This window comes from Lipotes vexillifer, unplaced genomic scaffold (assembly GCF_000442215.2).
Source record: "Lipotes vexillifer unplaced genomic scaffold, Lipotes_vexillifer_v1.1 scaffold837, whole genome shotgun sequence".
NCBI classification, from domain to species: domain Eukaryota; kingdom Metazoa; phylum Chordata; class Mammalia; order Artiodactyla; family Lipotidae; genus Lipotes; species Lipotes vexillifer.
Genome location: NW_006775771.1, coordinates 1,286,080 through 1,300,898, shown reverse-complemented (window position 1 = coordinate 1,300,898; position 14,819 = coordinate 1,286,080). Strand labels below are relative to the sequence as shown.

Sequence of the window (14,819 nt, the reverse complement as noted above, 5' to 3'; positions counted from 1 at the left end):
AGCAACCTAAATGCCCATCGACAGATGAATGGATAAAGAAAGTGTGGTACATATATACAATGGAATATTACTCAGCCATAAAAAGGAACGATATTGGGTCATTTGTTGAGACGCGGATGGATCTAGAGACTATCATACAGAGTGAAGTAAGTCAGAAAGGGAAAAACAAATATCATATATTAATGCATACATGTGGAACCTAGAAAAATGGTACAGATGAACCGATTTGCAGGGCAGAAGTTGGGACACAGATGTAGAGAACAAACGTATGGACATCAAGGGGGGAAAGCCGCGGTGGGGTGGGGATGTGGTGTGATGAACTGGGCGATTGGGATTGACATGTATACGCTGATGTGTATAAAACTGATGACTAATAAGAATCTGCTGTATAAAAAAATAAAATAAAATTTAAAAATTAAAATAAATAAATAAATAAAGAAGTGGAAACTGAAAATTTGAGAGGTTAAATAATTTGCTGGAGTCACCCAGGTAGTAACTAACAGGGCGGAGATTCAAATGGAGGGCTTTTTGACCTGAGAGCCTGAGGCTTAGCTACTATTTGATAATGCTGTGAAAGCATTACTTATGGTAATAAAAGGTTAGATTTATCAGGCATTTATTAGTGTAATTTTTAATGAAGACAGATTCTGTAGGCACATTACACTCATACCAACATTTACAGGTGTGCTACAATTTTAAAAGTACTTCCTGATATACCTGAAAACAATAATACATATTTGAAAAATTTGTTTTTGGTACTAAAAGAGAAATGATTCTATTTTCAGAATGCTAACTCCTGAGTTTATCTGATTTCTTGTGAAACCAAAAAATTGTTTTTACCTTTGCTAACTTGCTTGGTTTTGGCATAAAGTCATGCATTGTTCCCAGGGCAATACAGACTCGCTGGGCATATGTAAGTGGAAAACTATTTGTTTTTGGTTTTTTTTTAAGAAATTTACAGAATACTAGATATAGGTAATTGTTACACATTAAGAAAATTTTGGCGTTTCAAATCATTTTGTGTTGCTTTTAATTAATCAATTCCAACTGCATTCCCTCAACTATATATAATAGAGATGTAAAAGACTCTAGGAAGATTGATTTTGAGTAAATCATGCCAAAGTTACTAACAATGAAAACAAATAGGGCTTCCCTGGTGGCGCAGTGGTTAAGAATACACCTGCAATGCAGGAGACACAGATTCGAGCCCTGGTCCGGGAAGATCCCACATGCCGCGGAGCAACTAAGCCTGTGCGCCATAACTGCTGAGCCCACAAGCCACAACTACTGAGCCCACGTGCCACAACTACTGAAGTCCGTGTACCTAGAGCCCGTGCTCCACGATGAGAGAAGCCACTGCAATGAGAAGCCTGTGCACTGCAACCACGAGTAGCCCCCGCTCACCGCAGCTGGAGAAAGCCCATGCGCAGCAACGAAGACCCATAGCAGCTAAAACTAAATAAATAAAATAAATAAATTTATTAAAAAAACAAATAAATTTCAATAGAGAAATTGGCTACATAGGAAAAGGCACTAGATGGGATCTTGATCCTAGAGCAGCTGTCCCCAACCTTTTTGGCACCAGGGACCGGTTTCGTGGAAGACAATTTTTCCATGGACGGGGTAGGGGAATGGTTCAGGTGGTAATGCGAGCGATGGGGAGCGATGGGGAGCGGCAGATGAAGCTTTGCTCGCTGGCTGCTCACCTCCTGCCATGTAGCCAGGTTCCTAACAGGCTGTGGACCAGTATCGGTCCATGGCCTGGGGAGTTGGGGACACTTGTCATAGATTACTAGGCCAGTTATTAGAGGCTCATTTTTAAAAAGCTCCCTGGGACCTCAAGAATAACATCTGCCACATATTCCTGTATTCTGCCAAAGTTTTTTTTTTTCTTTGGGAATAAAGCTTTAGTGGAACACAGCTGTGCCCATTCCTTTGCATATTGTCTGTGGCTGCTTTTGTGACAATTCTGCCAAAGTTTTTATTTTATTTTTATTTTATTTATTTTATTTTATTTTGTTTGCTAAATTCCCATCTTTTAATACAGCTGTCAAGTTTCCCCGAAGTTGTGTGATAGGCACAAATGATCCAAGCTACTGTTCTAGGACCTCATCTGCCACCTTTATTCACCCTTGCTTTGCTTTGTCTCAGAGGAAAAAAAAGAAAAAGAAATTGCTTAGTTTACAAATTACTTGTGGTGCAAGGCCTTCTTATTTTACAACCAACACTGCCGCCCACTGAAAATCTCATAGGTCCCTGTCTTCCGTCCTGTAAAGGTGTCATTAGCTCAGTTGTCTGAAGGTGTTCATTTCTTCATCTCCTACCTTTACCCTGGTTCAGGCTTTCCCTCTACCTTTCTTTGCTTCCTACTCATTAGCTGCGAAATGTTTTGGACAAAAGTATACTGACCTGGATCTTCGTAGAAGCACAGATGACGTTTCTGTTTATCTTTGCCTCCCATGTATTTGGCACTTCAGACCTAATGAAGGCTTTTATATGGGTTCCTTATTTGAGCATCAAAATGCTGTTTTTAGTAGGGTATCCATTCATTTAACAAATATTAATCGATCACCTACTTTGTGCCAAGCACTGTTCTAAACACTGGAGATACAGCAGGGAACAAAACAGAAAAAATCAAAACAAAACAAAAAAACCCAACGCTTCTGAAACTTTCATTTTAGCGAGGAGACAGACACGCAGTAAAGGAGGCGAGACAGATCGCAGAGCGCCAGGTAGGTGAAAAGAGGAATTCTGGCTTTTACTTTGGGTAAAATGGAAAACAAGCGGAGGGTTTGGAATAGAGTGCAGTTTAACGTTCCATTTTACAGATTAGGAAAATAAGTGACTGCTCCGCAGTAAGTGCACCAGCATGCTTTGTACAACTCTGTGGAGGAATTGCAGTTTAGGTCCTCAGGGGGTAAAAATTAACAGAAGGTAAGCGTTGATTCGGGGCCACTAGCCCCGAGGTTCGAAGGGGCAGAAACGAAGAGGGACAAGACAAATGAAGATTAATCCGAAAGGAAGCAAACTGTTTACACCGAAATACAATTTAACACAAACATACGCAAAGAGGTACAACAACGAGTACCAGGGGCTCTGTTCAGACACCTGTCACCTAAAAGGAAGCGAATCTCGAGGCAAACTGCGCCTTAAGCCGGCTCGGAGGCCGGGAACGGGGGCCCCGGGAAGCGCCCCGGGCCTGATCCGGGCCTCCCCAGGGCGTGACCACGCCCCTGGCCACGCCTTGCATGAGGCTCGCCGCCTGGGTTGGCCGCTGCGGAGGCGGTGGCCGCGGTGCCCGGAAGTGCAGCTGACGTGTCCCGGCCGCGCTCGGAATTGTGGGCGACTCGGTTAATGGCGTCGGGGAGTCTGGGAGGTCTGGGGAGACAGCGCTGAAGCTTCTCACCAGGTTGGCTGGTGACAACCGGTGTGGCCCAGCCTGCGTCAGCGGGAGGGACTTGCCCACCTTGTGGGCTCCTCTGCCAGAGCCGGCGGAGGCTAGCGGGGCGGGGCGACTGCGGGGGCCCCTCGGATAAGAGCCGGGGGAGTTGCGAGGAGGCTGCCGGGGGCGCTCGGGCTCGCTGCCCAGGCCGGGCCGAGCCCCCGCGGAGCCTTAGAGGCGGACAGCCCAAGGGCCAGAGGCGCCTGGAAGGAGCTGCCGGTCGCCCCACGGAGCTGACAGGTGCCGGAGTTCGTTTGCGCCGCTCAGAAATTGGCACGGAGCTTGGTGGATCATGTCTGGCACCAACAGCCCCGAGGCGATTAAGAAGCTGCTGGAGAATATGCAGAGCGACTTGCGGGCCCTGTCCCTGGAATGCAAGAAGAAATTCCCACCTGTCAAGGAGGTAAGCTTCGGGCGACTTCGGGAGAAGGCACGGTGAGCATAGCCGGTCCTGTTAGACCCCGTCCTTCACTTGCATCCTCCAGCCCTGTCTGATTCCCCTTTGGCCCTCCACCTTTCCAGATGTACGAGCCGGTGGGTTTTTTCCACAAGCGTTTTTATAGTTTGCTTTGGCGAGTGTGAGGCGCTTTCATTTTCTCTACCGTCCTGTCCACCAGATTTAGGAACGAAGTTCGCGGCTTGAGCCGATTCAGCGAATTCAGCTAGGTGTATGGTACCCTCCCCTTTTCTGGCCGTTTTCAAACACTAAATTGGTCACGGCAGGATTCAGAAACTTATGTTTGTTGCTTCTAAAAACTAATAATCATAGTTGTTGTACAGTCTGTGCCCCTTTGCGTTTATAGTATATAGCGCTCAACTGGAAGTAGCTTTCCTTCTTTGTCATGGGTCATGTAGCTTAACTCTTATCAATCTCATGAAGTATTCAATTATCTGGAGACACCTGACTTAGGACAAACAGTGAAGAGCCACAGGAATCTTTTAAGCCTTGTTATGAGCAATACTGTATTGAGAAGTTTGGGCTTGGAGTCAAATAGAATACACCTGAATTTAAGTGCTAGCAAAACAGAAAGACATCTTACTTAACCTCTTTGAGCTTCACTTTTCTTTCTGATGTAAAACAGTGTTAAATAGTGGGTTTATTACATTATGATGAGAAAGTCATAAGAGGGAAAAAGCATATTATTAAACAGGCTCAAGTTAATAATATATACAAATTAAATTCTCCAAATAATTCCTGAATAGAAATTATTAACATTTAGTCTCTATTGGCTTTTTATCTTAAGATGCCATTTTATTTCTCTTAAACTTTTTAAAGATGCTACACAATATCTTTTCACGTTTCTGAAATAAGACATTTCAGTGACATTTTGGTAAAAGCAATTATTTTATATTTCTTCCTATTTAATGTAGTTTGGAGTACCTGCAATTTCATAATTAGAACTTACCCAATAAAGTTTGAATTTTAGACTTCTAAGGAACCTTAACTTTTCTGTAAGTGCTTTGGTCTCATCATTCTTCAACAAACTCCATCTAGTATTTTTTTTAATAAAGTAAGAAAATATTACCTACCCAATGATGGAAACCAGATGTGCCACTTTTGGAAAGATGACTATTATAAGTTTTATTTCAGACAGTCAGTAGTTTGTTGTGATATCGATTTTCATTATTTTCTCTATATGATCTGTTCAAAGTTATAAAAAGTATTTTAAAGAATTTGGCCAAAAAACACACAAAAAAACCAATTTGGCCATTTTAAATAATTTTAAAGAAATGGGCTGTTCTAATTGTAAGGAAATTAGAAAATTTCAAATCCTGTTTTGTAATTTTAACAATAATTTATAGAACCGGCTATTCCCAGTTCTTATATATAAAAATTGTGATTCCTCTGTATCATAGGCTTTTGTGGGCTGGCTTGCGGATTTAATTGCTGTTTATTACATTATTTCTATTGGAAAATGCATTCAGAGCTCCAAACAGCTAATTTACAAAGTTCTAAAACTCAGTCCCTTTCTAATCTAGGAACTTTCAATAAAGCTCATTAGCTTTTTTTACTTGAACCTTAGCTAAAGAGGTATTTAGTAATTGCACCTAGTCTTCTAGGTTATGGCAAAAGTAACTTTTGGTGTGATTATCTCTGATACATAATTTTGTGTATGATACGGGCTCCACAAGAATTTGTTGGATATAAGAACTTTGACTTCTTAACCAGTGGCACTTTTAATATGCTTAGGGCAGTCCTTTAGGAATTGAAAAAAAAACCTTGACTGTGTCACGAGTGTAAAACAAGAATTAAGTAATTAGCCTAAAAGTGATTTTTTTTAGGAGAGAGCCTTGACTTTCAAGAAATATTTTGGTTGAATTAAATTTTCCCTGGTAATTTGATAGCAGTGCTGTATTTTGACTTTTGTTCTTAAAAGAACTGGTAAGTTTTTAGTAGTATTTATTTTTTAGGAGGGTGGGGGTCAGGGGAGAAGTATGCTTGGTAGACCCTAAGGCAAAGCCTTTCTATGTATAAGAAGCTTTTCCATCTGTATACTGATTTGCTGGTTAACATTCTCCCAGTATCTTCACAAACATTATCTGAAAAATAGTCATTTTGAACTACTTAAAAGCCTACTCAAGAACTTAATACAATACAGTGCTAACTGCATATATGCTTTGGAATGGTTGTCTCCTGCCCCATTACTTTTTTTTTTTTTTTTTTTTAGCTGCGTTGGATCTTCTTTGCTGTGTGAAGGCTTTCTCTAGTTACGGCAAGCAGTGGCTTCTCTTATTGCGGAGCACAGGCTCTAGGCGCGCGAGCTTCAGTAGTTGTGGCTCATGGGCTCTAGAGTGCAGGCTCAGTAGTTGTGGTGCACGGGCTTAGTTGCTCAGCGACGTGTGGGATCTTCCCGGACCAGGGCTTGAACCCTTGTCCCCTGCATTGGCAAGCGGATTCTTAACCACTGTGCCACCAGGGAAGTCCCTCTCCATTACTTTATAAACAAGGTAGAATGAAGTGAGACATTCTATGTTTAGTCTTTAAGTTTTAATAATTTCTACCTTTTTGGCCCTAGTGCTTGGCTTTAATATTTTTCTTAATAATAAGCTGGATTTTTTAAGATTTCAAATCTGTTACAAAAACAGAAGAAAAGAGTGTTGATAAAGGATAATGTCTTACTTACTGATATTTATTACTTATCTTTGGATTTTCTACAGTTTTCTCCAACTTAATTGTTTTCATTTACAAAACAATTTGCATATTAAGTTGTTTTTATAGTGGCTATAATGTCATTTTGTCATTTTATAATAAAGATAGTAATTAAATAATAACAGCAATACAGTCCTTCCTCTTTTTTCTCCTTATTTTCCTTAAATATGAATTTTCATTCTTCAGCAGTATAACTTTCTTTTTCTTTCTTTCTTTCTTTCTTTATCTCTCTCTCTTTCTTTCTCTCTTTCTTTCTTTAATAAATTTATTTATTTTATTATTTAATTTTGGCTGTGTTGGGTCTTTGTTGCTGCGTGCAGGCTTTCTCCAGTTGCCGCAAGTGGGGGCTACTCCTCACTGTGGTGCACAGGCTTCATTGTGGTGGCTTCTCTTGTTGCGGAACATGGGGTCTAGGTGTGTGGGCTTCAGTAGTTGTGGCATGCAGGCTCAGTAGTTGTGGCTTGCGGGCTGTAGCGTGCAGGCTCAGTAGTTGTGGCACGTGGGCTTAGTTGCTCCATGGCATGTGGGATCTTCCCGGACCAGGGCTCGAACCCATGTTACCTGCATTGGCAGGCAGATTCTCAACCACTGCGCCACCAGGGAAGCCTTTTTTTTTTTAGCGTAGGCATACTAGCTAATTTGTTCTGGAATATTTGTATGAAAAGTTTTTTTCATTGTCTTAAAAATTACTTTAAAACTTTGTAAAATCACTTTGGTGTAATTGATATTCAGTGGCCTGCAGAGGCAGTAAACTCTGAGGTTTTTTGTATTTAACGAATAAAACCTTTTTGGTCATTTCTATTTGCAGGCACTACTCTGTGGAAACAGATGAGGGGGATCTAATTGAGCCTAGAAGTGTGGTCAGAGTGAGTTTGTAATTCCTGAGCTGAGTCTATATAGGATGAGTAGAAGCCAGCCAAGGGAAGAAGGGGGTCATTCTAGGCAGAGGAAATAGCGCATGTTTGTATTCCATGTAGAAGAAATTTCATGCTGAAGGTGATTGGAAGCCATTAAGGCTTTTTAAGAGAGGGAGTAATATCAAATTTATATTCAGTAACATTACAGTAACAGTACTGAAGGGAAGAATTAGAGGGGATTGAGATTGAGGCATAGAGAGCAAATTTTATAGAGATGATTGTCTGCACTGAGGTAGCAGTAGGGGTAGACAGAAAGTGGCTTGCATTGTGGTAGACATGGGTGAAAGAGAGAGTATGGATTAGAGAGATTTAGCAGGTAAAATTACCAGGGCACAGTGACCTTTTTATAATGTAGAAAGCGAAATCTGTGATGCCTCCCAGGTTTCTGGCTTGGGAAACTGGGTAAATCACTAAGAGGAAAAAATGTTTTTGGAGAAAATGAGTAGTCATGAATATTAAGTTTAAGGTTTATGTGTGACATCCAAGTGGAAATGATCAGTAGGTGTTTGAAAATGATGGTTTGGCACTTAAGAGGGAAGTCTAGAATTTTAGATTTAGGTGTATCAGTTACACATGTTAGTAGAAACCATAGGAGTAGATAAAATGGCCCAGGAAGAGTGTATAGAACGAGAATATCAGGAGGAACTTTGGGAAATAACAGCATTAAAGGGTGGAAAGAGGCAGCTGGGGTGACTAAGGTTAGGGATATGGGAGAGAAAGGGAATACTTGGCTGGAGCAAGATCCCTGAGAAAGCTGGAGTTTCAGGGGCTTAAGTGTATGAACTGGCTTTCAATCTGAGAAGGGACACATTATCTTCTGACAGAAGAAGGGTAAAAGAAAAAAAATGGATTTGAATGTAATACATTTGAACGAGGGGCATAATGGAGGGATAGGAATTTGTGGACAGTTTGACCTATGGCCTCTGTTTTCTTGGTAAGATAGGAAACAAGCTTGTTGCTAGGAGTAGTTTGTGGTGAAAATAGTGATAGGAAGTTTGAGGGGAGCAGTGGATCACTTTGTAGAAGTGAAGGAGAAATTGACTTGGAACACTTAAGAGTCTTCGCAGGAAAAGTGGTTGAAATGATGATGGATCATGAGATCATGAATTCCCTAAGAAGGCAATCCAAGACAACTTTGATTGATTGCAAGATGGAAAGGTTAAGGGACTAGCAGCAATTAATTGAATTGGAACACTTTAATCCAAGAAAGTGGTGTTGGGGAGTGAGAGAGCTAGAAGGATAAGGACAAAAGGGACAAAAGTGGAGATATTGGATTTCAGATTGCCAAGTGGTGGTGCACTAGAGGATGATGAAGTCCAGGGAATGGGTGATAGAAGAGGAAAGGGAATGAAGGTCATTTGACTTGAGGTGGTCAGAATTAGGATTGAGGATGGGTTTTTTTCTCTCTCTTTTTAAATGAAGTGGAATCAGTAAGGGTATATATAATAAAGTACAAGTAGTCTTCCCAGGCTATGTACTTTGTTTCTTCTTATACATTTAAGTTTTGGTTGGCAGGGATTTTTGCCTATAAAAGCAAAGGTTCCTGTGGTAGAGTTCCTCAGTGTCTGTTGTTTTTATGCATTAGCTGGCTGAGCGGGGACCCTTGGTGAGAGAGATGCCCTCTACTTACCCTGACAGGATTTTCCCTTCAACCAGCTATTTGGGGACTGAGGCCCAAGTCAGCTGGCTCTTCTGCTAAGGTGAAGATCTCATTTTCAGGACCTTATGACAGTGAAGAATGAGGACTGGATCATGTATACATTCTTAATTGGGAGCTGTTTTTGTTTAGTATCCTATAACGTACTATAGTTTTCTTCCTGTTGATGTTGGTCAGAGAAAATTTGCTCATGATACAGCCAGTTGTGTTCTTTTCCTCAGCATAAAGAAGAAATCCATGATTTATACACTGAAATAAATTAGTTTTCACAATTTATTCAAAAAACTTGTCAACACTAGTCAGAGCAGTATGACAAGTGTGGTAAGGAGTTATAAATTATTTTGGTCAAGACTGACTTTCCTGTATGATGCAATTTACATAGTTATGTAGACATGCTAGTGATCTTAGATTTTGACTCTACTCTTTTTTTTATGCTGTTGTTGACTTTATTCCAGAAAAGGTACATTAGATTCCTAGGGTCTATTAAATTCATCTTCTTCTGATAAATATTTTAGATGTTAACTTCAAGAGTAATATAAGCAGTAACATTTTCACTAGGACATCTAGGAAAATTTTACAAGCTTACTGCAGTATTCTAAGAGCATTTTACAATGAGAGCTTTTTAAAAAGCTTTTGGGGCTTCCCTGGTGGTGCAGTGGTTGGGGGTCCGCCTGCCGATGCAGGGGACACTGGTTCGTGCCCCGGTCCGGGAAGATCCCACATGCCGCGGAGCGGCTGGGCCCGTGAGCCATGGCCTCTGAGCCTGCGCGTCCAGAGCCTGTGCTCTGCAACGGGAGAGGCCACAATAGTGAGAGGCCCGCGTACCGCAAAAAAAAAAAAAAAAAAAGGTAAAAAGCTTTTGATTAGTCTCTAGCGTGTTTTATATATTTTTGAAAGTTAGTACCGTAGCCACTGAAATTTATTGTTAAAGTGTAAAGCATACATAGCTTATTTTTTTACTAAGATTTTGACTGTTGTATTTTTACTTTCATGAAAATGAATAGAGAGCAAAGGACAATGAAAACATAGTTTAGTCAAAAAAGAATGTATTATCTTCTTAGCATTGTGCTTTGGTGACATAGAAGAAATAAAAGACATTGTTTCAGGCTAATAAACCAAAAAGGAAGACAAAACCAAAAGTCTCCAGAAACGAAAATATTTTCCTCCTTTTTTCTTTTATAGAAGTGTAGCTTATTTTTAACCATGTAGAAAATAGAGGGTTTTGCTATTACTCTTATCATTTAATAGAAGTTAGTTTCTTAAGTGTAAATCATGGCAGGAAATACAAAAATCAATGAGAAACTGCCTTTATCTTCTTGAAGTTAACTCAAGAGTTGTGTAAAATACTGTCTTTCCACTAGGTTAGGAATGTTGCATCCATTGACTCTATTGCAACATGGCTATTTGTTGCTATTCGTCATTCTTATTCTGACTTTTGTAACACTCTACTTTCCTATTTCTCCTTCCTCTTTCAGTATTCCTTTTCATTTTCTTTACATATAGGTGTATCCCAAGTTCTGTCTTGAGACCTCTTCTTTATCTGTGCTCATCTCCTTTGCACTCTCATCTACTCCCATTGCTTCTGGCCTTACTACAGTGCTGATGACTTCTAAGTCTACTTCATTAACTCTGCTCTCTTTACTGAGATTAGACCTGTATTTCCAGCTGTCTGTTAAACACATCTACCAGAGTATCTTTCACATACTTCAGGTAGAACTTCTGGTAATTGAACTTACTTTTCCTAAAACTTGTCCTGTCCCCACATTTCACTTGTTCTGTTAATGGTATTTATCACTGTTGCTTACCTTAGTTATATGTGGCTGTCTTCTCTCCCTCAACTCTCTTTACATTGTATTCATTGTCAGATGTTCCTTCCAGCTCTATGTAATTTCTAACATATCTCACCTCTTTTCTATTTTCTTAGCTATTTTATTCTAGCTCCAGGTTTCAATCTTATGACTGAGCTTTGATGTGCGTTAATGGCACAAAAGACCACTCTGTATGTTACCACCTGATTAATGTACCTGAACAGGTCAGAAACTCTCAGTGGCTACTCTGTACTTATGGAACTCCTCAGCATAGCATTTAAGACCTTCTTGATCTTCCCAACCTTCTTTGATCACCCTCAGTTTTTCCTCAAATGTGTTTATAATTCAGCCAAACTATATTGCCTGCTATTCATTCTCCAAATATGCCCATATTCTCTTCATATGCCAAATATGCCCATTCTCCAAATACTCCTTCCCTCTTCCATGCTGTGGCTTTTGAGGTTCCTTTTGCTGTCCTGGAATCACCTCCTTCCATGTTTTTATAGCTAAAATTCTACCTTTAATTTAACCCATGTTGCTTATTTATTTGTTGCCTGAATGAACCAACTCTACAGATAGTGTTCTCATTTCTTCCCTAATTCACTCATTCATATATTCATTCATTTGTTCCTGAGATAATTTTTGAACACCGGCTGTGTGCCATGTACTAGCTGGTACTGGGGCAAGAACAGTTGCAGCTCCTGCCCAGACTTTTCAAGCTAGTATGTTTTCCTCTGCTTTCTTAACTTTCATTTAAGCTTACTTTATAAGTTATTTCCTTATAACTCTTTTTTTTTTTAACATCTTTAAAAATATGGAACGCTTCACGAATTTGCTTGTCACCCTTGTGCTGGGGCCATGCTAATCTTCTCTGTATCGTTCCAATTTTAGTATATGTGCTGCCGAAGCGAGCACCCTTATAACTCTTATGTTTTACCTTCTGCTATGGTATTTCTTTTCTAAATTTCTCCTTAAGGGTCAGTTTTGCATCTTTGTTTATCCTTCTGTCCATCATAGTTCAAAGCATTTGTATTTCTGAGAGGTGCTAATTAGATACTTGTTGGAGATTAAATTTTTAAAGAAGGAAAAGAAAGGGATACCATATATGTAGGGGTACCACATATATATCTTTAGCTATCCACATGTAATCTGCACTTCAGTCTTTCATTTGATATGTATCTTAAAGGAAATTTGTTTCCTAGAAGCCAGAGGGTTTTTTTTGTTTGTTTTTTTGGGGTTTTTTTTTTGCGGTACACGGGCTTCTGACTGTTGTGGCCTCGCCCGTTGCAGAGCACGGGCTCCAGATGTACAGGCTCAGCAGCCATGGCTCACGGGCCCAACTGCTCCGCGGCATGTGGGATCCTCCCCGACCGGGGCACAAACCCGCGTCCCCTGCATCGTAAGGCGGACTCTCAACCACTGCGCCACCAGGGAAGCCCCCAAGCCAGAGGTTTTTCTTTGTTTGTTTTGTTTTGTTTTTATTTTTTAGTCCAGAGGTTTTGAAAAGGATGCCATATAGGTATATATTTTTCAGAGCTTTGGGATTTTAGACTAATTACATGTAACAGAAGAAAAGTTTATTGGTTTCAATGTAGTAATTGTTTAATGAGCATATTGTCCTCTAGGGAGTGTTCTAGATCTATTAGGTATTGCCAAATGAGGACTTGACTTTAGGTCTTTTGATTTTACCTGACATCTGAAATCATAAGTCTACAGGCAGCTTCATACCTCCCTAGTATCTTTTGAGTACATTATTCTCCTTAACTTGCCATTAACTTGAATTTCATATTTCTTCTTTAGCTCTTGTTTCATGCTACATCCTGTGAATAATTAATTTGGAGCTTTGGTAAATTTGTTTTAATTTTGAGGCTCTACTCTCATAGATGTTATAAAAAGTAAATATGTTTTTGTTTTGTTTTTTAAAATACAACATAGAAGCTTTGGTGAAGAGAAGCGTATTATTATTATTGTAAATTTGTATGTGGTTCTAGTAGTGGGCATTTGCTAATTCCCTTCCTAGCATTCATTCCCTCTTACTTCTTTCAGTGGTAGGCTGCACTCGTCCTTCATTTTCAACCCTTTGAATTTAGATGAATTAATCTCATTCCTTGCTCCAGGATACCTTGATTAGTTTAATCTAATTTAACCCTCCCTATCCGCACCTCTATTTCTGCCCAGGTCACATAATGCCAGTGAGTGATCCTGGAAAGGGAAAGCTTCCTCTCTCTTCCTCAAGAGCTACTGGAAGAGACCTTTTCTCTCTTTCTGGATAGTGTCATATGAAGTTGTGAAGTGTAGAATGGCTGGAACTAATTTTATTGCCAAGATTGGGAGCAGCCTGAGGATGAACCTACCCAGGGAACAGGACAGAACCAAGAGAATGGTAGAGAAGTGAAACTGCAGTCCTGATGACATTTTGTCAGTCTCTGGATCAAATTTCCACTGTATTTTTATTTTTCAGTGAGTGGGCAGTAAAGTCCCTCCCTCTGTTTAGAACTTTTCATTTGTTTATTTAGAAATGTTCATTATGTAGCCCCTGTATGCTAAGCACTGTGATAGGCATTAGTAATATGGGGAGATGAATGAAATATATTTCTTATCCTCATGGGGTTTACAGCTAGAGTAGAGAAACAGACATGTCATAGGAGGAATGGGATCAACCATAGGTACAAACCATAGCCCACAAAGATGGAGAGGGCTTTTTGATACTTGCCATAGAAAGCAGGTGGTGGAAAAAATTATTTCTGTCACTGCTCATGGTACTACAGGAGTGCCAAAATCAGAAAAACCTGCACTATCTTCATGTTGTTAGCAGTGGTTTAATTTCAGCAAAGCTTTATTTGTCACATTACCTTAGTGTTCACTTTATTGTGAATGTGTTGGCTTTATAATTTAAGAGCTATAAAAATAAGGAGTTTATTCCAAATTTTATTTATAAATACTTAAATTTGTCAGTGACTGGATAGGTCCGTGAGATTTTTTTTTTTTAACTTTTAAAAGATGTTCTTACACTACTCAGTTTTGAGAAACACTAGTAGAGGTGGGTTCTGGGGGACCATTGAAGAGTTGAGACAGTGGATGGGTGGAGGACATGATTTGAAGTAGAGAAATCTCTTAGTTGAGGTTGATAATGAGAAGTTTGAACTAAGGTGTAGAAGTGGCATTTGAGAAGAAAAAAGAGTATAAGAGATGTTCGCAACATAGCCTTTGTGGCTGATTATATTTGTGGGATGAGGGAGAAGCCCCAGGTGTCTGGTCAGTGACTGGATGGGTGCTGCTGCTATTCGGAAAAATAAAGATTGTAGGAAGAAGAAATAGGTTTTTCTGGGGCTGAGGTGGAAGTTGGGGGGGTGTGTGAGAGATAATAGCATCCGTTTTGAATATTTGGAACTTAAGGTGCCTTTAAAATATATAGGTTAATAAATCCTATAGTTTAGGAGACAGTTAAGGGACAGGAATATAATTTATGATTCTTCAGCCTTTACAAAGTAATTGAAACCATAGGATTGAGATTGCCCAGGAATAGTTTATTGAGAAGTGAGGCCAAGCATATTCTGTGTGCTCTTGAAAGAGGAGTCAGCATTCTCTCTTGTCTCTGCTTTTCTATACTGCTGGCTTCCATATTCAGAGTTCCTGGTGGGTGTGTCTATTTGGGTAAGCAAAGAATTTTGAGAAAGAGAAAAAAAATATTTTTTGAGAGACATTAATTTTAAGGTTAACAAATATTAAATGTTGCAGTATATTGAATACTTTTGGTTTTGTTTCCCAACTCATAGATTGCCCTCAGGAATAGAGATTTTAGGTTACCCACCGTAACTTGTATCATCCCTATTCAAGTCTACAG

General features: G+C 39.8%; 1 protein-coding gene across 3 annotated transcripts in view; it reads left to right on the top strand.

Moving 5' to 3' along the window:
- The first annotated feature begins 3,348 nt into the window (after positions 1-3,348).
- The window catches only part of MON2 (MON2 regulator of endosome-to-Golgi trafficking), a 124,343-nt gene continuing 112,872 nt past the window's right edge, over positions 3,349-14,819 (top strand). For 2 of the 3 annotated variants that reach the window (XM_007450187.1, XM_007450188.1), the window contains exon 1: positions 3,349-3,845. In XM_007450187.1, the coding sequence (XP_007450249.1) occupies positions 3,735-3,845 (111 nt within the window). In that variant the 5' untranslated portion in view covers positions 3,349-3,734. The remainder of the gene's footprint in view (positions 3,846-14,819) is intronic. The other variant, XM_007450189.1, reaches the window with a different exon arrangement.